This window comes from Hirundo rustica, chromosome 13 (assembly GCF_015227805.2).
Source record: "Hirundo rustica isolate bHirRus1 chromosome 13, bHirRus1.pri.v3, whole genome shotgun sequence".
NCBI classification, from domain to species: Eukaryota; Metazoa; Chordata; class Aves; order Passeriformes; family Hirundinidae; genus Hirundo; species Hirundo rustica.
The window spans coordinates 6,490,210-6,516,290 of NC_053462.1; the positions used below are offsets into that span (position 1 = coordinate 6,490,210).

The 26,081-nt window shown below is 39.9% G+C and overlaps 1 protein-coding gene and 1 long non-coding RNA gene across 4 annotated transcripts in view; one reads left to right on the forward strand and one right to left on the reverse strand.

The window, feature by feature from the left end:
* The window catches only part of LOC131378645 (uncharacterized), a 17,807-nt gene extending 13,010 nt beyond the window's left edge, over positions 1–4,797 (forward strand). The window contains exons 3-4 of one of the 2 annotated variants that reach the window (XR_009208300.1): positions 1,490–4,178; positions 4,473–4,797. This is a non-coding gene — a long non-coding RNA (uncharacterized LOC131378645). Of the gene's footprint in view, positions 1–1,489 lie in introns of both variants that reach the window. The other variant, XR_009208301.1, reaches the window with a different exon arrangement.
* Positions 1–24,917, reverse strand: part of AQP9 (aquaporin 9) — a 26,201-nt gene extending 1,284 nt beyond the window's left edge. Inside the window, exons 1-6 of one of the 2 annotated variants that reach the window (XM_040077455.1) lie at positions 24,901–24,917; positions 23,480–23,608; positions 12,603–12,729; positions 8,952–9,089; positions 6,663–6,781; positions 4,791–5,008 (exon numbers count right to left, since the gene is read on the reverse strand). In XM_040077455.1, coding sequence (XP_039933389.1) covers positions 4,791–5,008; positions 6,663–6,781; positions 8,952–9,089; positions 12,603–12,729; positions 23,480–23,581 — 704 coding nt within the window. In that variant the 5' untranslated portion in view covers positions 23,582–23,608; positions 24,901–24,917. Of the gene's footprint in view, positions 1–4,790; positions 5,009–6,662; positions 6,782–8,951; positions 9,090–12,602; positions 12,730–23,335; positions 23,386–23,479; positions 23,609–24,900 lie in introns of those variants that run through there. The other variant, XM_040077456.2, reaches the window with a different exon arrangement.
* Positions 24,918–26,081: the final 1,164 nt, after the last annotated feature.

Sequence of the window (26,081 nt, forward strand, 5' to 3'; positions counted from 1 at the left end):
AACAAGAATTAGTGTTATTTGTTACTCTAGTGAACACCTTTCAGTGTGTTAGTCACTGGATCCAGTGGTGTGCCACTTGCTGTAGTGTAGACATTTCTATTTTGTCTCACATTTCTGTAAATGGGTAACACCCCTGTCTGCCCTGCCCAGGCTAGTTCTGATTGAAATGCTAAATAACAAGCACCAAACATGTTGGTCTGTGTGCTGTAGCTGCATTTTAGAAAATAAGGCCTTTTTACTGCGTGTCTGTTTGGGGACAGAGGATGATTTCTCCCTTGTGAAAAGCACATTTCACTGACTTGCACTGAAATGAGCAGGGACATATTTATGGCTGAGCAATCTTGACTTGTGCTGTCCCCAGATGCTTGTGAATAGACTTTCAGGATGTTACAAAAGTGGCTTATTTCATCTGCATGGAAACTTGCAAGTTCACACCTGCAATAGTATATACCATCTTCCTCTTGACAAATGTAATAAATGAAACTGAATTTCGAGTATATTTACCTTAAGCAATATAATAAAACACAGTGACTGTAAAGTTGATTATCATTGACTAGAGTGGTCAAGACTCAGATGTAGTATCTTTTCTCAGCAAGAGGCAAATAAACGCTTAGAAGTTTTATACACCTAAATCCTAAACTTAGGATTTTTGTATTCACTAAGAAATCCAGCATGCTGATTCCACTGAAATGCTTACATTTGCACAATTACTAGGATTTAATTTTAAATGTGTATATTTAAAGTACGAAGTCCACCACTGAACTGTATAAAGCAATAACAACCTCTTTAGGCAGGAATATTCGGCTGGTAGAAATGCTCTCCTTTGCCTAGACATGCACATCCAGTGAGTAAAAACTGAGTATCCATTTCAGAGTGCAGTCTCTTAACTGTACTGATGCACTAAGGTGTTCTGATTTGATAACGTGCTGTATTAATTGAATATGTGAGTCCCCAGTGAAAATCCAGCTGCCTCAATTTCATGCATATTGAAAATGGAGATTTTTTTTTTTTCTTTTTCTACCAGAAATACAAAGGGACAAATTGATCTATGAGAGGAATCTTACAAGGAAGCTGCAGGGAAACTTTTAAACTGTCAGGATAATTATTCAGCACTCAGTTCCATAGATTTATGCAGAAGTGAACTTGTGTTTGTCACAATGCAAGAATAGAACTGGGAGAATGACAGTGCCCTGATGATTGTACTATTACTGCTTGTTCAGAAATGCCTTGGATGTGTATGTTTTACCTTTGGAATTGTTTCATTTTGCCCTGAGGATATAAAATACCTTCTGATGTTATTTTACTGAATTTATAAACCTGTTTGTTTTTTAATTATGGATGACTGTTGAGCACTTGAATTTCTGGAACAAGCATGGACTAAAATTTTATTGACTTAATCAGCAGAACAAAAGCTGTATCAAGTACTTGCATGTGTTCTTCTGTGTGATGTGTTTATACTGGGGTGTGTAATGAAGGTGTATCTTGGCAGGTTTCTCTCAGCTTGTTCCATGAACTGGCCTGTGCCTTGTCAGCTCCTGCATGACCTTCTCCAAATCGTGACCTGTATCTGCAGCAGCTGCTGTCAGCTGTGCATTGGATACCCTGTGCTGAGATGCTGGCTGCTTTGTAGAGGGCGCTGCCAAAACTTCCGTGAGAGCTGGAGTTTCCATGACCCTCAGTGCTCTGTCGTTGGCACAGGAGCAAGAACTGCCTGTGACAAGCAGAGATCACTTCGTGCCTTAGTGCTGTACCCCGGGGCTCGGCTGTGCTGCCAGCTGTGGGGACCAGCCCCGCCTCGCCATCGCCAGGTGCTCTGGGCGGGCCTGGCCAGCAGAACTGTGCTTAGCTGCGGGAATTCCCAGCAAACTCCAGTGTCCAAGCTACAGGGACTGGGAACTTGGGCCCGTTAAACTTGCAGATACACCTTTCACTAGCCAGCTCTGCGGGAGATACCTCTGTTCGTGAGGTAATCCGGGCTGCACTCCGGGAAGAATGCTAAATACGTCTGAGGCCGCTTTGCCATCGCCATGCCCGTGCAGTGCGGTTTAGTTTAGCGCTGCCGCCGTGTCCCCGGTGCCGGCGGCCACGAGGTGTCAGCGTTACCGCGCCGAGCGGAGAGAGCCCGCGACGAACCGGGCTGAGGATGCCTTATCCCGGGGTACCTGCAGATGCTGGCACGAAATACTGCCCTGGAGAGCCCAGCCTCTCTCTCCTGTGTTGCTGTCCCATGCTCGGTTTTGCCTGTCGAAATCCAGTCTGGTGTTTGGACTCAACGCTCTGCCTGTTCTCTCAGTACAGACAATACTTTGCTCCCTAAACTTTTCTACGTTTATCAGAATATTAAGCACGTGCTTAAGACTCCTGGTTTTCTGATGGGAACCTTTAGCCAAAACAAACCATTTGCATGGGCTAGGGAAACCACACCATAGCTTGAGTCTTCTGGCTTGGTTTTGGGAAAAATGCACCTTCAGGTGTCTGTGCAAAATGTAGTAACAGCAACATTTAGAAAACCCCTGCTCAAATGCATTCCTATCTGTCGGACAGTTCTAGGGTCCAGCAGAAGAGCTCCCCTCCAGTCTAGTTCCCTGCCTGAGAACATGATAAAACCAGCACTTAGTAACCTGCAAGCACAAAGAAAGGTAAGAGGGGATTTCTCTGCTCTGGGAATTATCTCCACGTTTGGAGCGTTTGCTTGGGAACAGTGTAGAAAGTCTCGCTATTATGTATCTGATCTGTTCTAAAATGAGCCTTTCCCAGCAGTCCCCTGCTGTTCTGTAGGCAACGCTTGAACATTCAGTGACACGGACTCAATTGCCTTGGGAGATGCTTCCATCCTCCCCCTGAAGAACGTTCAGTGTCTCCTGAGTATTTCCAACCCTTCAGTTTGTACAGCACTCCCCTCATCTCTCTGTGGAGGTTTCATGCTCAGGTCCCAGTTCCTGGACATGCCTTTATTAGAGAGCTTAAGCACCTTAAGCAAGGTTGTGGATTCTATTTAAGTGAAGATATCCAAGGTTTCTTTGTCAACTGTTGCCTGAACCACTTTAGGTTGTTGAGGCACAGCAGAGCATCTGGCAATTTAGGATCCTAACTACAATCATTCAGGCTTTTCCCCTGGCTCTTCCAGCTACCTAACAAGGCTCAGGTTCTTCCTAAGCCTCACCTGGATCTGTGCAGTTAATAAATAAGACCATATTCCTGTTGTGTCATTACAATGGGGTTTTTTATAGCTGTAGCCTTTTAACTGAAGGCAGGGAGGAAGACTTCTTCCTCAATTTTTCACCTTCCTTATATTGTTGTAAGGCAAGGTTCAGAGATCTTGTATAGTATTTTTTATGTTCACATTTTAAAATTTCTTAGCGAGGTCTTTACAGTGGGACTGCATTCCCTCTCTTATATAAAACCTCTAACTACACTGGGAAAGAGTTCCTATTGGTATAGATGTAGAGTTTTCTTGTATTTTTTTCTTTTTAATGTAAATGAGTGCAAACATGCTTTTAGAGGGAAGGGGAGTTCACAGGTGTTCTGTGACTAGATCACAGTACAGTCAGGCTTCCAAACTTTCAGTAATGTAACAGCCACCTTCATAATGCACTACTGATTATAGAATAACATCAAGGCTAATACCGCAGTCAACAACTATTTGCAATTACACAGGTGTAAGAGAGGAGAATCCTGAGTGTGGGATGTCATTGCATGTGTCTATGTTTTTTATAAAAGTACAGTCCCATGGTGCAGTGATAAGAGCTACTGGCTGGGGAAGAAAAGTTTGGAGGTAGCTGGATTAATGAGCTGATCTCCCAGCAGCAGCTCACCAGAGCTGGGCTACATCCATCCTTGGCTCTGGCCTGTGCTGTGGCTGTGTGCCTGTTTCAGCTATGCCATGCCTGGCTTTTTAATGAGAAAAGCTTTGCTACTGCTTTCCTCAAATAAGGTACATGATTTGTGTAAATAGAAATCATACTGAATAAATGGAGATTATTTCTGTTTCTTTTATTTCTTGCTAAAATAAAATCTCTACTAACCAGAGCTCTCCAGTGGCCTACAGTACTACTGGGGATTCCTACTTGTAAATAACTGGGAAAACAAACAATACAAAAATAAACCAGAAGATCTGCTTCCCGATGACAGATGACTCTTACTAAGATACCCCGGAGTGCCTCTTACCCTGGATACGTGTAAGATGTGGATTTGATGTGTAACTAATTAGCTGTGCATTGGGCCAGCCAAGAGCGTGTGTGTGCGCACACGGGGATTTGAGAGGGCTCTGAAATGTGGGAAAATGAAGGGAGCTTTTTCATTCACTCCTTCACTCCTAGCCAGGAAGCCAGGCTTTTAGATTGTTGTATATTTCTGCAGTAACTCAGAAGTAATCATAGGCTAAATCAATCCGTTATGTCTCTGTTTTTTACAGCACCCAATAAATATTTCCACCTAATTCTCTCCTATTTTTTTTTTTTTTTCTCTGAAAGCTACAGGACACAAGAAGAAAGCACTCATATTTTCAGTGACCTCTAAGAAGCTCTAATATTTTGGGAAAGGTCTTGTTGAAACAATGATTGATATTAGAGATTATGTATGTTTGATTTGCCCTAGGAGCAGGAAATCCTTTTTAAAGCCCAGTTCCTAGAGGATATCTGGCTTAAAGTGCATGAATAGCTGCTTCTGGTATGCAAAGAATTACCTGTATGTATATAAAGTATGACTTGGTACCATGTTGAATCAGGATCTTACTTTGCTAGAAACAATTTTAGCCAGGAGCATTTGCCTTCATCTCCAGGCATACTTACGTGAATACTTCCATCCCCCATCCTGCAATGGCTGTGAAGAGCCTTGGGCCAAGATCCCTGGCTGGGTTCATGGCACAGCCACTGTTCATTCCCAAGGAGCAAGTAAGAACAATTATAAGAAGTCCTACTGCAATGGGCTCCAGGCCCTTGGGTACGCTGTTATTTTTGGTGTCAAAAATAGCAAATATAGCCACAAGAAGAACAGCTGTTGACATCACCTGGCCAAGGCAAAGAAAAGAATATTGAATAAATATGTGTAGATTCTTTCCAATAATGAAAAGAGGGGCTATGGCGGCTCTGTGGATTGGAGTGGCTTAGAGCTGGTATTTAGTTTTATCCCACTATGCAGAATAACAAAACTTGGAACTCAATGCTTTCCTACTTCACAATAATGAGAAGTTTGATATCTGTGCTGAAAGACAAAGACAAGAAATGTGCTGAGGACATTTGAAAAGGAAAAAAAAAGAAAAAAAAAATCTGCAACAACCAGGTGGGGAAAGAACAGGATTTAAAAGGCATCTTCTGTGTGAGGTCTAATGCTTTGTTTCCACCTTTTTCCTGTCAATTTTACACTTTTATTCACTCATTTTTTTGCTAGTTCTGCTGCTATAGCAATGCAATCAGTTCCATTGATATAGAAGTGTTTTATGTGACTGCAGTTTATGCTGATAAATTAGACTAGATATGCATCTCTTTATCCAGGTATTGCATAACATCAGAAGAAAAAGTGAAATCTGCAAAGTCGAAACTGAGCAGCTAAAATTAGGAAGTACCCAAATTAGGGTTGTACATATAACTGTACTGTGAACTCTGTACTGCATATGCTAATTGAGCTGATGAACGAAATTTTCTTGGAATTACTTCAATGCAAGTACAGCTCTGCTTAAATCAAATGCTTTGTCAGTGTTGATTTTGCTAATAATTAACTTGATGGTAAAACAGACAAAAGCTTCAGCGATGTCAAAGTGTTCAATTTCTATACTGATTTGAAGAAACTTAAGTTTGAGGGGTTTAAAAATTATTTGCTTTTCATCTGCTTCTAAGTTTGTTTTGAAACATGCATGGGTAAAAAAATATCTCAGGGAAAAATCTGTTGACTGATCCAAAGATCAGGACTGTCTTTCTTACAAAACTTCAAAATAATGTTTTGATTTTTTTGAAGCCAGATTGCACAATTTTTTATGTAATGAGTTTCTGTGTTGACTCCATCCCTTGTTTTTCATACCTCATGCAGTATTTATTTCACGTATTCCTGAAGAAGATGGGTTAGTTGATTAGGAGTATATTAAAGATATGAAACAGCTTTTTTTTTTTTTTTTTTCCTTCTGTTGCATAAGTGGAATTAAAGGGTGCAGCTTAGAAATCAAGTTGAGGATTTTTCAGATTGAGTCATTTGAAAAATAAATACTACTAATCTACCTGCAAAAAGAAGGTTAGAGAGGAGGCTTGTGGAAACAGAAAACTCAGTTGTTCAGGGTGTGTTAAACTGTCCGCTTAAGCATTATTTAAGGAATAATAGGTCCACAAAATAGGCTGGATTTTGATGTAAATGGACATGACTCTGCTGAGATTTATGAGGAAACATTGATTTATGCTGAGCAAAACCTCTTACATATATTGCTTTAAAGACATTTTGAGTGCAACAATTAAGATGATGTATGAGAAAAGAAAAACTCAAAATTATTCTGCTTGTAAAATATTACTTAAATGTAGCCCCCACAGCATTGCCATCTCATTGTATTGTACAAGGAGACATCTGGAAAAAAGTGGTGAGATTTGGCACACTCTTTAGGTCTATATGGTATTTTACTGCTTGGGTTTACATGTTTTTTTATGTTTAATTTGTAGAATTAATACAGCAAGTGCACTTACCTGATCTGCAAATCCATTTATGAGGGACAGATAGGGAGCTGGATATGTTGCAAAGATTTGTGCTGTTGCATTAGGTCCTGTGACTTCAAGTTTTCCATCGCTGTACTCCATAAAGGCATCTATAGAAAAAAGCCAGTAACTGCTTGCACTTCTCCATAAACTTTCCTAGGTTTTCTAGGACTAGAATATGTGTGATAAGTCTGTGCACTTCACCTTCTCAACTGAAACTGATCTCTAAGGTCCCTTCCAACCCAAACCGTTTGGTGATTGTCTGATGTTTTTTCCTGGGAGCACCATTATTGGGTTTGAGGTGATGTACTCCTCATCCCCTCCTGTCTCAACCCTCCTCCTGTGCCTTGAAGTACTCATTTTATGTATCACAGCTTTCCAAATGGGGGCTGCTTTTCCCCTGCTCATAGCTCCAAACTCAGTGCCAAGGAGCATTTTCTGATCCTAAATACAGATGTGTTATGCTGCAAGAGGTGCTACAGTTGTCATGATGACCCACGAAATGCACAGCATCCTGACTGTGCAGTTGTGGGTTCCCAGCCACCAGCAATTACTGCTGTCCCATCTGACAACTGTGCAGTTGTAGAAAATGGAGGATATTAAGATGAGATACTCGAGCAGTCATAGACAGCCATGAGTAACAAACTCTCATCCATTATTCCATTAGTGGATCCTGTGAATAAAGAAATAGCTCCCCATCTCCCATGGAAGTCATTGTGAGGGTGATAAGCTCCTCCTGGAGCTAGCAGACAAGTCTATTTCTCCTTGTTTCTGTTTTTGTAGCTTTGCTTAAAGCCACAACAGGAGTGCAGAGAATTTTAGTTTTTACTTTGATCAGGATCTCATTTGAAGTGTCAGATAATTCTGTGGCATTTAACTGTTACAGGGGGGAAAAAAAAGTAAGGGATGATCTCCTATGTCTGTTTTTCTACCAGTGATTTTTTCAGTGGACCTCGAAGAGTGCATGACAGTCCTGCAAGCTGCAGGAAGTAAAAACTACAGAAGAGGCTTGGAAATTAATCAGAGCAAGAGGAGGACTTGAGTAGAGATAGGGATATGAGAAAATCCTGCACTCCTGAATATGAGGAAGATGTCCCTAACCTAGACCTAAGCTTCCTGCTTTGTTTTCCTGTCCTACTGCTGCCCTAGTGGCAGAATACAGTGACTCCCCTGTCAACCCCATGTACGTGTTGACACACTGCTGCATCCTAGCCACAGCCCTAATTCTCGCTGTCAGGCTTGAGGAGGACTTAAATTCAGATAGAAATCCTGGTGCAGAATTCCAGTTTCCAAATTCTAACGCTAACCTTAAAAAAAGTAAACAACTCTTCCCTCCCCCCGCCCCCCCCAAAAAAACCCAAACCTAAAAACAAAACAACCCCACCCAAACAAACACAAAAAATACACCAAGTCCAAACCAGTTATCATGGTTCCTAAAGATTTTCCTCTTTGGGATAACTGTGGGTACTGGGCACTGAGCTGACATAAAAAGGGCATCTCAATTTTTGTTCTTCCTCTGCTGCACCTAGACCCAGCATGGTCTGCAGACAGGATGCCCACAGGAAAGACATGTTGGAGGAGATGGGCTGGGCCAGTAGAAGCAGAGTTTTGGAGTAGGGGGTTGAAGCAACTGATCCGACTGAGTGGATTCAGTCAGTCTGTTAGTTGTTTTTTTCCTTTTGTGGCATGCTGTGTAAAAACCCCTGTGCATTAAGGAGAGGGGAATTTTTTTTCTTTTTCCCTGTTGAGTATGTGACCCCTTTATCACTGTACCTGGAGTTCATTGCCTTGGAGAGTCTCCTCTCGAGGGTGGTCTGAGGTTTGGTCAGGAGGGACTTGATCTCATATCCTGTACCCTCAATGAACGATGTTGGTGATTCTTGCCTACAGGCACTTGTAGCAGGTCTTTAATGTTTCTAATTTGCTTGGAAGATGGATAGCCCTATATCCTGGCTATTAAGTAATTTAAAATCCTTACTGAGAAATACATGATCTCAGAGTATCTGATTTCCCATGAATAATTTTTCTAAATATCAGGACATTTCCTGGAGTATTAAGTGTTTCAGTAAATTTGTAGGGTACCTGGAATGTTCAAGCCATTGTTTTTCCCTTCAAACTCTTTATGCTCCTTCCTTTCTCCTTTTATAGTTAACTTCATTCCTGCCATTAGCCCTGTGTGAACAAGAGCCCTATGCCTGCCTGACATTCATTGAAAAATTGGGGCCTTAGAGACTGCCTGACCTCTAGTTTGTCCTGTGAACATGTCTAAGGTGTACTCACTGTAATAAATCCCAAAGACAGCCGCTGCTCCAACGAATGCTCCCAGGAGTTGTGCTAATATGTAAATTGGTAATTTGGTCCATTTTAATCTTCCAGTCACGCACATGGCTAATGAAACAGCTGGGTTTATGTGACCACCTGAAAAATAAATCACAAATTAAGTCATGTGGATGACTCAGATACGTGAGAATAGATGAAGGATTTGTAAAAACGTGGGCACTTTTGAACACCAGAGCAGTACACGCTTTTCTTGATGTTATTTTGCAGTTAAATGCTGACTACAATGAAACTGAAAGAAGTTGGGTGAAATCAGAGGAGGGAAGGTGAAAGCACTAAGATCTATCTTTACTCTTGATGCTTGTGGACTGTGTTCTTTATCAGACTCCTGTCCTGCAGTATGTAACTTCAAGACAACTTTTCTAGAAAAATAGTAAATCTGCTCCATTGGTTGTGATGGGAGGGTCCCTTATTCTGCACGTATTCTCTCTCCTCAAGGCCTTTGGCTTTTTATTTTTAGGGGAGAACTGGGGCAGAAGAACATTCCTTTAGTCTCCTAAGCACATCTAATGATTAAGGACTGTTACTGGCTTGAGCATTTATCTTGAGACAGTTCTGAAATGCCCTGGATTTAAGCTAGCCCCTGTCTTCAGCCTAGGGTTACTTAGGAACTCAGTTTTCATGGAGACAAAGTCAAACAATGTTAGGGCTGTCCAATTTCATATTGACTGTTGGTCAGCTGTGCCTAGATGGGATCTGGGGTCAGCAGTGCACAGTCCTTCACCACGTTTTTATCATGTTCTTGTGCTTCCCAGAAAGGTCCATAAGGAAACTGATAAAGTAGCTGTGCTAAACAAAGTTCAGTTTCCTGTGAAACTTCTTTCCTTTTTATTCAGCAGTAGCTACACCTGAACTTGTGCATGAAAACATTTCAGTACATTGGAATTTTTCATGACAATTTTAGTTTTAAAATCCATTTATTATGTCATATGATCTCTTCCGTCACCATCTTTTGTTAACAAAAAAGGTGTATGCTCTTGGAAAACTTCATTGTTTACAGATACACGGTTGCTACTTAAGAAATACAAATTGCCAAATAAATGAACAGGTACTTCTTTGTAATAAATACTGAATAATAAAACCCACAAATTTTACAAGGACATAGGATCCTTTGCCTATCTTCCAGATAAGGCCTCATTTCAGTCTGTATGAATACCAGAAGAAAATGGTGTTTGGTAAAGTAACTGAAAGAGCATGTCTCTTATCTGTCAAAGGTTAGTGATGGAGAAAGGGCCTCTATGTACAGTTTCTGTGTTTGTTTGCACTTCAGGTCAGTGAGTCATTATCTTATGAAATCCAGGCACCTTTGATACGTAATGAACTGACAAACACAGATAACAAGCTGGATAAACCCGTCTTTGTATAATTTCCAAAATGCTGACCTAGTACCACCAGTCTTGAATTAAAAGCTGAATTCCTTACTGTGTTTCAAATTCTTCAGCACAGAGCGAATAGATAGATGGCACCTAATTTAACAGCCCTTCATATGAATTTTGATTCACTGTTGTCTTGTCTTTTCTTCCTTACTCTGGCTGGAATTAATAATTTTCCTTTCTTTCAACACCTGGTTTTGTTCCTCACCTGTATATAATACAAGGTGACCATGATGGCCAGGACAAGTCATAATAATATTACAGAAGGCTGATTAACATCAAATACAGAAAGGAAAAGTCTGATTGAAGGCTGTCATGGGGGAGTTACAAGATTCTTGGTTTCTGTGGCACTAGTTAAAAAAAAAAAAAAAGTTCACTTTGGACAGTGTGTTCCTCATTTTTCTGAAGTTGCAGTGATCACAGTCATGGGTTTGATATGCTAAGCTGGATAAAATAGTGGGAAATTATCTAGGTATTGAGGAAAACTGGATGGCGGAAAATTAAAAAGGGGAATTTTCCTAAATAAAAAAACCTCAAATTCACCAAGCATACAGACTGTGTATATATTGTTACCATCAATTTAGAATTACGTAAAGAACTGATGAAAAATATTTTAGGAGTATTTAAACATGAGACTATGGCCCAAGAGCCACAGAAAATACTAACAAATTCTGCATAGAAACTTGTATTCTGAAGTGTCCACTAGTAATCATGTGTTGGGTAATAACAGCCTGTTGAAATACCTCTTTCTATTTTTTCACAGAGAAAATGCACTGCATGCAGAATCCTTTGTCATGGGAAAAACACAGGAAGCACAATACTGCAACATCTGCAACTGCTCTGCCCTGCTGGGATTGAACTCTAATTTTCTACATAATGATGGAGATGAATATCCCTAAAGGTGCAAATGTAGGACAGGTCTTCACAGGTTTGTTTTCATGATACTGTATTAGAGGAGTTTAGCTGCCTACATGCAAACCAAGAGCTGTAGTTAAAAGTTGTTCAGGTAATAGGAATGTTTCTGAATTAATTTTGTGTGGTATTAAGGAGCGGTTTTGGTCTGTGACAGTGACAAGACTGCCTGTTTTGTAGAATCTGGAGCACTTTCTAACATGAAACTTTCTAATGGAAACCTTCTGCATGGTGCCTCTGTAAAAGAATTTGTAAAGAGAAGAGAAATGGCCGCAGTAATTTCTGCTACAGAAACTGTTTCTAATGCCCTAATTATACATAAAGAAATTTGTTCAGACCAAATTAACCCTCTTTATGAAGGGTAAGAAATGCCTCTACGAGACCTGGAGTACAACAGCACCATTTGCTTTGAAGGCCAGTATAAACTCTGCACACAACACAAAGTGTTGTGTATTTTCATGCAGAGCATTGTTGTTACAACCCATCATTTTCTATTTTAAAGGAAGGCTTTAAACATTAAAAGCAGTTATGGTAATGTTTCTGATGTTAGTTTGTCCAAATTGAATGGTGGAACTAGGAGACAAGGCACATCCAGTATGACACTTGTGGACATTGGTTAGTTAGCCCAGCTAACTTAGCCCCAGGACTAGAGAGAATCCTGCTCAATATATGTTGAGGAAGCGTTACAGCAGAAATAAAGGGCAAAGGACAGTACTGTCTGTGTTATTGAATGCATCTCTGGTACTGAATCCTTCTGCTGTTTCTGCTTTCTATGATCTGATGTTTCTGTGAATAATCAGACAGGAGCCGACTTGCTATTGCCTGTCATAGGACATGAAGAAATAAATTGCACTCTGTAAGGCGAATCCTGTTCATTGTACCCATTAGTGGGTCATTCTGCTTCCTATGCAGCTGGCCACCATTTTATCTGGTGGATTGCTCTTCATGGTTATTTCTTTAAACACAGTGCCTTTTCTGCCCAGAATCATCTCTATTGACAGAATTTTCAAAGCAACACCAAGCAGATTTCTGGTTTGCACAGAACACTTTCCATAAAAGCCGGAGGTCGGCCAAGGTTTTTTCACACTGTAGCTGAGATCAATTTGGTGGGGCATTTTGTCAAACACAAAGAATAGAAGGAAATAAGAATGTATAAGATTTATTAGCAAAACTCCGGTGCAGACTCTGCTGTAATGGTGCTTACAGTTGCTAAATTCACGATTGTTTATACCATGAAGTGGAAGCCCTTTTTAACAAGGAGCCCTAACACTGTAGCAATGAATGCTATATAAGAAAAAAAGTCACTTACCAGAAACGCCCCCAGACACGTAGACTGCTATGGTGACTGCCATGGCAAATCCCACCGACACCGTCATGGGCCCTCCATGCGCTCCCCGGCTGAGCACGGCCTGGCCCACACACCCACAGCCAAGAGCCTGCATTTGCAAAGAGCGGTGGAAAATCACGAGTGTGTCTGTCAAGCGTTACTGGTTGTGACTTCTGCTCTCCTGGTATAGCTGCTGGAATTTGTCATGTGTGCCATTGTTGCCTTTGCTGCAATGCACATTTGCTTTTTATTTTCCTCGTCTCCGTCACGAGGAAGGATGTCTGCTAATGAGGACCTCTCTCCGCACAGAAAACAGTTCTCAGGCACAATGATGGGATACAGATCAGAACCTGGAACCGGAACAAGAACGCACAGCCTCTACAACAAAACTCTGCATCTGAAAGTGAAATTAATTCTGTGTGGTAAGTTTTCAGTTCCAGACTGATGTTATAAGCGATGAAAAATTTACTGTAAAAGTTATGAAAGATCGTTCAAAAAGCTTCTAATGTTTAGTGCTGGAACTCTGGATTGAGACAACTTTCTGCCATTTGCAGTGTGCGTTATTGTTATGCTGACTTTATATCTCATGCTGTTCTAGCAAAATAGTTCACTGACTCTGCAGCTTGAACAATTAACGAAAGTGGAGATATCTAAATAATTCACATTGAAGAATTCTAAGTGGATTTAAACTAGTTTTGGATTTTTGTTGGTTCCCCTCAGAATAAAGTTCAGTAACACATTTAAATATTTGCTTAAGATAATGTTTATTCAGTTCTAAAGCCTCTGCTTGCCTTCAAGCATATGTTTAGATCCTATTAAAGATGATAGGAAAGATATTCAAATGGACAAATCCTTTTCGTTTGAGATAGACTAGCTGATCCATTTCTGAGTTTTTGAAAATCTGCTTTTTAAATATATGCCTCCTGTGTGCTGTGCTGAACAAGGAGCCAATACTCTATGGAAGCTCTCAAATAATTTCTATAGTCTGAACACTTTTGCTTCTCTGCAGATGTAAGTGATGTGAATCATAGTATTTGTGGAATATGACTGGATTTATCTTGAGCAACCTTAATTGCTTATTTTCAATTGCAAGGCCATTGAGTTTAGAAACTGCGAAGTAATGGGAAAATCTCTCTTGCCTTAGAAACAGGCTGTACCAAAATGATTTGGTGATCGAGGTTTAAGAAGCAAGTCCTGCTAGAATAGATGCAATTTAAACAGGCAAAATCATACTTCTGTTTCCATTATTTCCCCAAGGGGTTTAGCTAATACCAAAATGTGACAGAAAAGCTCTCAATAAAATTATACTCTTAACCAGCTTTTTTATGCAGACGGCGTTTCTAAGTGCCCCGAGACTGTGTCATATACCCAGGTGCAGCTCTTGCCTTGAGGTCATAATCATGTAAGCAAACAAAACACTGGCTGGTGCCAGGGTGTTGCAGCTCTGGTTACATAAGGTAGGGTGGTGTTAGATAGCAGCAGTTTATTGGACTGTATAATTATAAGCTGCAGGACACAGCACAAGCTGCAGTCAGCTGCTGTGCCACGAACGACGCACGCGTTAGCCATGCTGTCACCCAGCAATGCACGTGGTCAGCACAAATGCACATACAGGCAGCAAACCAAAGTAAAAAAGAGTGGAGTTGTTCACAGCTGAAATGGCATCATTTTTTTAAACTTCATATAATAAGTTCATAGAAGTTCATAGTTCATAATGTGTTTAGATGTTTAATATGGAAAAAGGTATGCTGGAATTTATAAGAATTTAGAGGACATGGTATTAGCATACTCTAGTCATTACTTTCCAGATTTCTCAAAGGGAGTATTCCAGAAACAGCACTAAGCAAGATTTTGTGAAAGATAAGGCTCAGATGAGGAGCAAGCTCAGTGGATTGCTCTGTATCCCTGCACACGCTGGGGTGCAGGTTGAAGTCAGGCAACCAGCTCAATCTACAGGTATTGTGTGCACTCGTGTTCTGAACGGGCACAGGCAAAGTTTTGCAGGTTCAAAGGAAAGCCCATTCTTTTGGAAACATTACCTCTTTCTGTAAGGATGATGAAAAAAGAGAACAGGGGTAGAGGAGATGGTTATAGTAAAGGATAGGTGATAGCAACGTCTGTGTATATCAACTACAAATTCACAAGAGGAGGGAAGGAAATAACGGAGGGAGGCTGTGGCCTCCCTTCCTTTATTACCACAACTGAGGAGAGTCATACAGAAACAGCTGTGTAGTCCTCTTGCATTGTAGCTCCTGCTCTGCCGGTCTTTGGGAAATACACAACTGCAGATGCTCCATTTCTGTGCTAACCAGTCTCTCCTACAGAGAAGAAGCCATGTGAGCCAGCTGGGACACAGCTGCACTCCATGGCCCTGCTCATGTACAAGGACTGCAGACACAGTCAGTGTGTGCCCATCCAGGGACAGGAAAACTGGGAACTGAGCCTGCAGATCTGAGCTGTGTCACTGTAATACTTTCTCCATTTGCTGACCTTTTAAGAAGGAGAGAAAAAAGTTGCCTCATACCTACTGTAGCTAGGTTGGTGTAACTGGAAACTATCACTCAATCATGTAATTACACAAACAGCAATTTAATACCTTGTAAGCCTTTGCTTGACTGAGTTAAGACCAAATAGATCATTGAGTTGTAATTAAATATTCTAAGATTTTAGGCCAAGCTCAGCCATTAGTTACACTTACTAAATTCATTGATTGAAGCACATGGAGTTAATAGGAGTTTAATTTACAGTAGAATATAGCCAGATCTCCTTATCTTATCTTGTCTATCTTATGTTGCCAGGTTTTCCTCTTAGCAGTTGTCTGTAGCTTGTTCTGCTTAAAATTACTGAAGTACTTTCAGCACTGACTTTTTTTATTCATAAAGTCATTAGATTACCATCCTAAAGAACATGCTTGGGTGTGGAATAACTGTCTCTGAACCCTCTCTGCCAAAAAAATTTTCTTCATGGCCATTAGATCCTTCTCTTTGTCTTGGATAATAAGGCTTATGTTAGGAAAGGAAAACTGACCTTCAATGAGTGTAAGGTCCTATTGCTGCCTGGAAGCTTGCAGGACTTTTTGTATCCCACTCATCAGAGAGACTAAAGATTATCTTGCTTCCATCTTAACTGTTCTCAGGATTTTTCAAAATGCTTGTAATAGCATTTTTCAGTGTGAATAAGATTTCTGCAAGATCTGAAACCACAATTTTAGGGAATCTATTTTTCTACATGATCAATAAAGTTTTAGACATCTTAAAGAATGCTTATATTAAAAAGCCCCCTTCTTATCACACAGTCCTAGAAATGGTGTACATTTATAGCCCAACTGTCACATTAAAGAGTCAGCCAAGCTTTTTAGCAGTGTGGTGACAGAGAGCTGTGCAGTGTTGGACTCTGTGTATCCCCAGCTCCAGCTGAGCTGTGGTGAGATACACCTGCAGTGAGTTCCACACTGCCTTGCAGGCAGAGTGTGGCCTCAGTGGCTGCACAGCTGACGATGCTGTGCATGAGTACAGGAAGTCAATGTGTTATAGGGAATACAGTGAGCAGGTGGAAAAAAAAAAAGAAAATCATTTAATCATAAACTGCTCACTTTCAATCATGAAATGCTAGAAAAACTGTGGCTGCATTTGCCCTTCCTTGCAGGTAGGGATCTGTGCCCATGAAAACTTGACAGCATTCTTCATGGTGTTCTGTAATTTTGTGCAGTTCCCCTATCCAATATTAATATTTCCAAATAGAATTAGCTACTTATAAAAGTAGTAAATAATCTTTTCAGTTTGAGGCATGCTAGGTTGGTGATGTCTTCCTAAGGGAGTGTGTTTTAGAACTCGCTTTCATTTCCGCTCCCTTCATTTACAAAGCAAGTCTGCTTAAAAATTTACCTACTGAATTTCATAATAAGATGTTTTATAATATTAGAACCTCTTTCCACACAGAGATGTATTTTTGCTCTGTATTACATAGGATCTTAATTCAGACAGGGTTCCTAAACATTCTTTCAACAGGGACAGTAATGCTAAAAGCAACAAAACCAGAGACATGTTAGATCATCTAAAATTCAAGGCATTATCTCTGCAAGAATTCAAGTTACAGGAAAATCCTTTCAGGAAAGACCAGTCCTCATCCAATTTAATGTTTAATATTTGCTATATTTTGTTAAATCAGAGAGTACTTAAGCATTTAAAGGTAAGATAAAAATACAGCTTACCAGTCAAGTAATTTCTGAATACTTTAAAAGCACACAGCTCTTATTTTATCATTAATGAAATGTTTTGGTGGGGTGGGGAGGATATCTGTGCATTATGATTTAATCAAGCTTAGAGCAATAAAAAGTCACTATACCTGTTCTGATGATCTTCTGGGAAACAACCAATATCCTCTTGGGTTCAGATGAATTTTAACTTTTTTTTTTTTTTTTAGACTTGTTATTTAATAAATAAGGGGTGAAAAAAAATCTCCAAACCTTTATAATTTAGTTAATTAAATGCTGTAGACAAAAGCCTTGAAATTATTGCCATTTTGAAACCATTTTCTAGTGACAGAAAGCATTACTACTTGGAGACATGATTGTAAATTTAATAAAACTTCAGATGATTTGTGTATATAAAGTTTTTAAAACATATAAATATCAGGTTCAAATTGCTTTGTGGGGAAAAAATAGTGAAAATACTGAGGGACAGGCTATGCTGTGTTATATAAACTGATGCTTTTAAATTTTATTATTGCTTTTGTATATGCAATAGGAGACAAATAAAATTTTGAAATCACCTAGAGAGAATGCAAAAGTCTGCATTTTCTCATATTTTATTATGATTAATATTGCATGCTTCATCCTGAAAGGCTAAATGCTTTTCTTTCCTGAATTATAGAGGGCAACTGGTTTGAGTCAGTTTTTTCAGTAAAGACTGTTTTTATTTTCTTACTTTTAGAAATTCAGGAAAGGAAATGAAATGTGATATTCAGATAAACTTTCAGGAGTGAAACATTGACTGCTGTATTAGGGCTAGAAAGAAAAAGCCATGCAGAGGAGCAAAACCTTACCTAGCATCCTTGAAGAGAGCAAGAACCTATTTGGGTGCTGCTTCCCTCCCTCCTCACTCATTTGTTCTTGAGCTATGATGCTTTTCTTCCTACCCCAACTGAAAAGCTTTATATCTTTATAAACTCCTAAAATATATTTAGTCTCTGCACCAGCTCTCAGGGAGTTGTAGCATTGAGAAAGTGTGCAAGAGTGGGCATTGCAGACTCCCAGCAAGGTCTTCTGTCCTCTCCTTGGAGTATAAAGGTACATGTACCTTTCCTTTTACTCCTTCCTCTGGGTGCACAAACAGGGGGGCTGCATCTTTGCTGTGCCCTCATGGTTAGAGGTACATGGTTAGGAGTAATTAAAGCCTAAGCTGCTTGCTGTTGGGGGAAAAAAAAAAAAAAAAAAAAAAAAAAGGGCTGAAAGCTTTTAATAGTAAAAAAAACTGTGAGGAATGGGTTAGAGGAACCGTGTCACGATTGCCTTTAAACCGGACCATGGATTGGAGAGGTCCCTAGAATTCACTTTCAACCAGAATGGTTTATTGAACTGTTGAGTTCGCAAAGATATAAACTCACTCCATAGCACAAACTACATTTATTGTCTTTGATTCTGTTCTCTAACTGTTTATGACAGCTTTAAAAAGTTACTACTTTTATTACCTTTCTTTTATTTGGTGAAACTTTTGAAAAAACACCTTGTAAAGTTGTGTCTGTAAAACATAAATTCAAGTTTTGCACTCACAGTTGAATGCTGGAAGGATGCAAGTCTTCTGTAAGTCGCTGGCAGAGGTGCCTACGCTTCAGTCCTACAGATGTAAACTTTCTGGGAAAAAGGGTATCCACAGAAAAAGGTTTTGGGAAATTAAGTTCAACTTACAGAAACCTCTTGGTTAAACAGTGAGTGCTGAGTTACGTGCTGGGGCTGATGTTGCAGAAATTATAAATTTCTTCAAAGCTTTCATGTAACAATACCTGAGTCACCTGAAAGTTTGAAATGTCATATACTGGGAGACCTAAGTTTGGATGGAAAACAAAAGATTCCTGTGATTTTTCAGAATTACTTGCTACCATAAATATTTTGGGGTAAAAGAACAATTAGCTAATCTTCCTTTCAAATTTTTCACACTGCTAAATTCAGCTGAATTAAAGAATTACTTCTTAATCAGAAGGGCTGTTTATAAAAACAACACCAGTATGTCAGAACACCTCCTTAACCTCAGTAGAACTAAGGGTCTTTGTTACCACTTCCTCTTCTGTTTGCAATGCTGATTTATTGCCGTTTCAAAAAGAAGAGTTTGTATATCTTCACCAGAATCATTAGCAAAATTTAATGCTATCAAAATATATGCAACTATATGACATTCAATTCATGAGCGGTATCTATTATTTATTGGTTGTACTGTATTATTGCTGCTAGAGATCCAAATGTATGGATCTCTGGCATGAGCTGTTTTTCAAAGTGCAAACACAGCTAAAGCTCATGGTATTTGTAGCATTATGTAATGTTTTAAAAGCTGAGTGACAGATGAAAATACCAATTATAAATAAATTTTAATGCCTTCTTATCTAGCTTTGACAAACTTAAGATCACTAAGAGCTAATCATACAAGATTCTGTACTCCAGGAAATTCATTGCTGATGGCAAACAAGGCAGCTGATAGAAGGTGCTGTTGAATTTTTTACCTTAGACAAAACTTGCTGTAATTTCATCCTATATTAAAAAATTTCTCCCATTCACAAAAATTTAGAACTTGGAATTTATCTTTGCTTAAAATGTCCAAGTTGTGGTTGTGTGTTTAATGTTAAACATTTATTTAAGGAGCAAAGGATCAAAATCCGTTTGCTTTCATGTAATAACATCATGTAATGAGAATTCTAATGCAAGTTTAGAATGTTACCCTACAGTATTGTAATTAACAGTATTGTAATTAACTGGAATGGAGGCCCACCAAAAGTAGAACAACTAGAGAAGTTGTTTAAATTTTAATCTAACGGACTGAGCAAATCCACGTAATGCTGATCTTAAAGATTTTTCAGATGAGACTCAACTCTGCAACAGAGCAGGAGTGATAACTTGCATAATGAAGTGGTCAGAATATGAAAACAAGACTAAAATACCTTGATGGTAAATAGGCTTCCTCATTAGCTGGACTGTTTCAGGGCTCTCGTGTATTCAGTGCATGCTTGTGCCCTGAATTCTCTAAGCACGCACAACATTTGCTTCAATGGGAGTTGCAAGAGGCTCCCCACCTCCAGTTTGAGACCAGGCTTATAGGAATATATATACACATATATATACATATATATTAGGAGCATATATGCTCCCCACTTGTATTTATATGCTAAATGGAAGCCTGTGTTTTGTCTCAGTGAGGAAGTGTATGCTGCTCTGGCCTCGGGAGATCCTGGCTCCTGTGCAGCTCCTTTCTGGGAAACTCTGTTCAGTAAGATGCTCTTGAGAGTGAAAATGAAATACAAACTGTGTTAGGTGAGCAGTAGCTGTTAAAGGAAGCCACATGGCCTATTTGGCATCTCTTTTTGGAACTGTTTCAATTCAGATATACTTAATGGCATAAGTCAGAGTAAATCCCATTTTGGTTGAGAGCAGTGCAGTCAAATTCCAAAGAGGAAATATGGAGAGAATCATGATTAAAAGCAGAGAGGCAGTTGGATAGGTCAGTTCCAGCCAGACTCACTAAAAAGCCACATAAACCATCTATCTGATGCAGCATGGCTTCCTGACTCTTTCATGCTGGCACACACACAGGTGTTGTCCCCCAGATTAACTCACAGAAATCCCAAGAGGAAATGTACTGGACCAGGAAACATGATGGTGAACAAAAAGCTCCCTAGAGAGCTCTTCTTTAAGGGAGAGCTTGGGGACAGTCCCATCTGCAGAAGGTTGAGACTGGGAAATGTGTGTTGTGCACTGGCTCTCAGCCACCATGGGCAGGTGTTCTTCCATCTCAGGATGCTTCCAAGCTCCTGGAGTTTTGTGTTTCTTACCAAAATTGAGTGCTTTGCTAAGCAGAGAGCGTGGCTCGCGTGGGCTGTGCCTGTATTATCAAGTTGTATAATGTAAGCAGCTGAGAACTTGACTGTGGATCTCTCAGGAGGGATTACTTATTTGGAGCATCTCCAGTCTGATCCACTTGACTGAGCATCCATTAATGGTCCGCACATTTCCTGTGATTCTGGAGCTCACCTACTTTATTTTCACCTGGAAAGAATTTTGTCTACGTGCTCTGAGTCCATGCTGCAAGGGAAACTGCATCATGTTTGGTAGGGCTGACCAGGAGATATTATCCAAACTGTGTGCCCAGGGCCTTTCTCAAGGCTTGTTGTGTCAAAGCTGTCCGACATTGCAGGCCGCACCCTTTGCACACTGAGGTGACGGCTGGGTTTTTGCCTGATGAGTGATTCCACTTTCTAGATTTCCTGTTTGGAAAATAATGTTGCAAGGCTGAGAGTTACCAAAGGTGGTAGCTTAGGCTCCTGTTAGTTTGTGGCCTTTGATGTTATTCTCCAGATAAATTAAAAATAGGTGATTTGGAGGGAAAGAATTTCACCTGGCTAACTCCCAGTGGCGGGTCCCAGATTTAGGTGTGGTCAGTTTGAACTGGCTTCCAGACAGAGCCTGTGAGTAGTAGAAATGCTGTCTCAGCCTTGCTCCCTGGCACAGGTGCTCCCCACAGTCTCTAAACCCCATCACAGCAACCAGAAATGGCTTTCAGCAAAGACATGAATCAACTGTGCTGTAGGCTGAACTCTCCTCTCAATTTGTAATAGCTTTGCCACATAGTTCTTACACTATCCTATTACTATAACTTCTTTTGCATACATGCTGTCTGTTTTTCAAGGACTTCTGTCCTCTGAATTACAAGGGTGCCCCTTTCATTAGCTCAAATTTAAATTAAGGGTTTAATAGTTATCTGTACTTTAAGAGCTTACTAGCTGACAAAGCTTAAAAGCAACAGCAAATAGAATCACAGAAGCACAGAACAAACTGGATTGGAAAAGACCTTTGAGATCATCAAGTCCAACCTATCACCTAACAACAACTCAACAACTAAACCACAGCATTGAGTGCCACGTCCAATATTTTTTTAAACACCTCCAGGGATGGTGACTCCACCACTTCCTTGGGCAGGTGATTCCAGTGCCCAATCACTCAGAGTGAAGAATTTTTTTCCTGATGTGTAACCTAAACTTCCCCTGCACAGCTTAAGATAACAGCAGAAAAGGCAGTTTCTTCACAATAAACGCTTGGTCCTGCTGCTAACTTGTGCAGTCTAAACACAAGTTGAGGCGTCCAAGCGCTGAGAAAGCTGCAGTTTAATCCAGGTGAGCTCTTCCTGTTTTAAACCAAGGGTGAAACTAGAAAGGTTAAGAGAAATGAAAAGCTCAGATTATCAGCAACAATTTTGTAGCTTCGTTTTCTACTACACTCATATGGTGAAAATACTAGAAAATGGGATCTGGGTTTGCATTTCCTTTCTAGCCTTGTGCAGCAGGACATTAAATAATAGCATTTGCAGTCTAGTCTGCACTTTAATATGTTTTCTCCTCTTGCTTAATTTTATTAATGGAAAGAGGAGGAGGATCTTGTGGCAAGGACGGAGTTCTGGAAGTCAGGTGATGTGGGTTATATTCAGAGTTCTGCCACAGGCTTCCTGTGCAGGCTGCTGTAATCAGGTTTGCTAATATACAAAATGAAGATAATGACATTTCCCCTCCTTACTAGGGTGTTGTGACGCTTAATTCATTAATGTTTGTAAAGTGCTCTGTGCTCCTTGCTTCTAAATGTGCTTCTTACTGTAATAATGTCTTATGGATGGTATTAAATTTGAGAATAATGTTATTTTAGTGCTGGCACACTTCAGTTGATGGTAGTGTAGTAAAGACCATAATTTCCAGTATTTTATGAGCTACTGGAATTTTTAGATTACTTACTTGAAATTTAGCTAATATAGTTACAGTTATAAAACCAATGTCAGTACTGTGCCTGCTGCCTTTTTTTTTTCCCTCTATGATGAAATATTTAGTAATAAGCAAGACTGTTGTCCAGACTAAAAGGAGAAGGAAAGAAAGGGCTTGGCATAAGTAGTCTAGCTGCTTGACTTCTAGCCCTGCTACACAGCCAGCTCTCTCCCCTGGTGAGTTACAGTCCCAGTGCAAAATGCACAGAAAAAATGAGCAAGAAATTAGGTTAAAAAAAAAAAAAGGCTGGGAAATATAGATATTTATCTAAGTTGTAGCAGTACCATAGGACCAAGCAGTATAATTTATGTAGTACAGTTAAAAACAAAACAAAAAATTGTTAACTTACAAAATCTCCAAAGGTTTGGCAATGCAATTCCCAATAGATTCACTACAAATCACGAAGCTAAATTCCTATATTGCACAGGAAAACAACTCAACTAAAATTTTCTAAACACGCAGTACAATATGTTTGTTAATGTAAACAGAATTTGTGCATAAAATGAACTGCTGAGTTTTTAAAAAACAGGAGAGTACTAACAACATTCATTGTGCATATCTGGATTGTTCAGAATATGCTCCTTCACTGAAATTCTGCTCCTAGATGAAATCTAATGCCAATGAGACAATTGTAAAATACATAAAACTATCTGGTTTTAATAGGCAGTGATAATTACATGGCGTGAAGAAAGGAATTACAAACTTACCGTCGCAGGAGCGATTCATTCAGGCTGTGCATGGTCAGGCTGTAACCTCGCTGCTGGCACAGTACAAGAAAAATGTACATGTCCCCTTACAAGCACTGTCCAACATTAGATTAGTAGGAAGAAAGGAAAGCAGCTGACACTTACTATCAGTATAAAAGTTCCCAGGAACTCTGAGAGGGCTTCTTTAACCAGGCTGTTCTTCAAGGAAAATTTCTCCTTTAAACTCCTTTTGCTTTTCTGGCTCATTTTGGCTTCCTCTGTTGTTCTGGTGCCCTAGTTACAAATACACACAAAATTTGTTCTGTATTCGTCCCTGCTTCAGCTGAACTTTGACACTTTTACTTAAACATTGTAATACGAGATTTCATCTTGTACAGCCAGTGAAATCATCTGACTGCAGGCATTGACAGAACCAACTCAACATGCCCTAACAATTCATCATGGGTTTGTCATTCTATGCCTTCTCTGAGTGCACTTCTATTTATACTGGTTAGATAATACCAGTAAGTTCACAATCAGATTTCTTCTTTTTTTTTTCTTACAGAATGGATTAATTATTACCTTGCCTAGGTTACTTTTCTTTTTTTTTTTTTTTTTTTTTATCCTGGTAAGAATGAATAAAATGTTGTTTCTATCCTGATCAAAAATAAAGGGAAAAAGATAAACCACAAAGTAAGGAACCAAAATATAGTTGTGAATTTCTCTCTGACCTAGATTGGGATTTAAAGCATGCTACTATTGGCCGTCAAAGAATTTTTCAAGGGGAGGTTGTAAAGAGAGCAAATGCTTGGGAGAATGCTGTCCTGTACCCTGCACACAAAACCCCTTAACTTCTGAGACATTTCAGTGGCTAATGAGGAATCTTACCTTGGTGGTGTGTGTTGAATTTGCATATTCACTCACAATACTCTTTTTGGACTAAATGCACTGCTCTTTAGTGAACTTCCCTGTTTACAAAAGAGCAACGAGGCAGAATAAATTAGGAACATTTAATGAAATCCGCTTCGGTACAGTGGCTCCCTAAAAGGCAGAACGGGGAAGTGAAGCATTGAGCGATTATATATTTCCTATATGTTTAGCTTAAAAGTACATGGGTGCTATAATATGGAGCATTATAATATCATTTTCATCGTCTTGAAGTTGCCAAATATCTCAAAGAGCTGCGCCTCCTAGAGAAAAATATTGCACCTTTATTTCTTCAGTATCTTAAACAGTTTTATCAGATGTGATACAGACTTGATGCTGTCTGGTTGATTTACAAGTATTTTCTGCCATTTGGCTTGACACCAGAACCTCAGCCCAGTTCTGGCAGATTGTTTTGGCATGTGTTGTAGCTGCTCAGTGCAGCTGAGGTTTGTATCAGTCCTAAACAGGGCAGAGCCTTACAGGGTTAGGGAAATGTGCCACCTCTGTTATCCCATCAGTGTTCTTCCTAGCCTCCAGCTAGGACCTGATGTGTGTTCCCTGCAGCAGAAGTCACCTTACCACCACCAGCTTCATCCCTTAACCACCCAGTTCTCCCCCCCTCCGTTAATTTTAATCCTTAACCGAGTCCTTTTACTCACCTTTCTCTGCCTCTGCATCCAGACACCCCCATGCCCTTGGGTGGTTCGGAGAGCACTGGCCTGTGGAGCACCAGGGAGCTGATGGAGCAGCAGATGGCAGCATCTGTGCCGGAGCTGCCCGAGCCGGGGGCACCTGTGCAGAGGCGGTGACACTGCAGGACAGCCCAGGTCCTGCTCTGCAGGTCCTGCCTGCGGCACACACAGCTGGGCCCACCTCTGGGGAGCCACTAAAAATAGCCTGGGGATGGCAGCTTGAAAGCCTTTATCCCACACCACTGAGAAACAAACATATTATTCAGAACCTTAATCGTCACAGCATGCTAGAGTATATGTTTGTTATATCTGTGAGCGGAGTCAGAATAATGTATACTCTAGGACTGAGGAAGAATGCTTGGGAGGACATTCATTACAGCAGGAACACGATAAACCACTTCCTCTCTTTCAGGAAAATGATAAATTAACAAACAGGTTTATGAAAGCAATTTTTAGCTGTTTGTCCATAGCGATTCTTTCTCTTACGCAGATGCAAGTCTTGCTCACTAAGTAGTATGTAGATACCTCTTAGTTTGGTCTCATGGCAAGTATGAAGACATTAATTTTATTTCTCGACTAATAGTAGGGTAATAACATGTCAGAGACAAGTTCATACTTACATGTTCAGACCATGTTTACTTCCTTATATGAATTTTCTGTCTTTGCAGGATGGAGAACTGGCACAAATACATCTACTTCACATATGCTTTTATCAGATTCTCTTCAGTACTTTATAAAAATCATATGATTTAACTCCATTAATAAGAACTGTGATGCTAAGTTAGACCAAAGGTTCTCCTCAGCTCCATAAGGAGATTCAAGCAGGTGTTCTAAGAAAGTATTGAAGAACAGAGTACACAGGGGATGACTGCTCCCTTGGTAAATCCTTCCAGCTTTTGACATGTGGCAATTTAAAGGTACTGCCACACTTTTCAAAGAGAAAAAGAAAAGGGGGCAGCTCAGAACTTTTGAATTAAGTTTGTCATTTTCTTATATGTAGAAGGACATTCTAAGACATTTACCAAATCTAATGTGTGTAGCATTTAAGAAAGAAGTAAAGTGGAAAGATAAACACCATGAAGCCCTTGACTTCAGTTACTATCTATTTGATTAATCCTCTCTTGTACTGCCTTTTAGATGCAATGGAA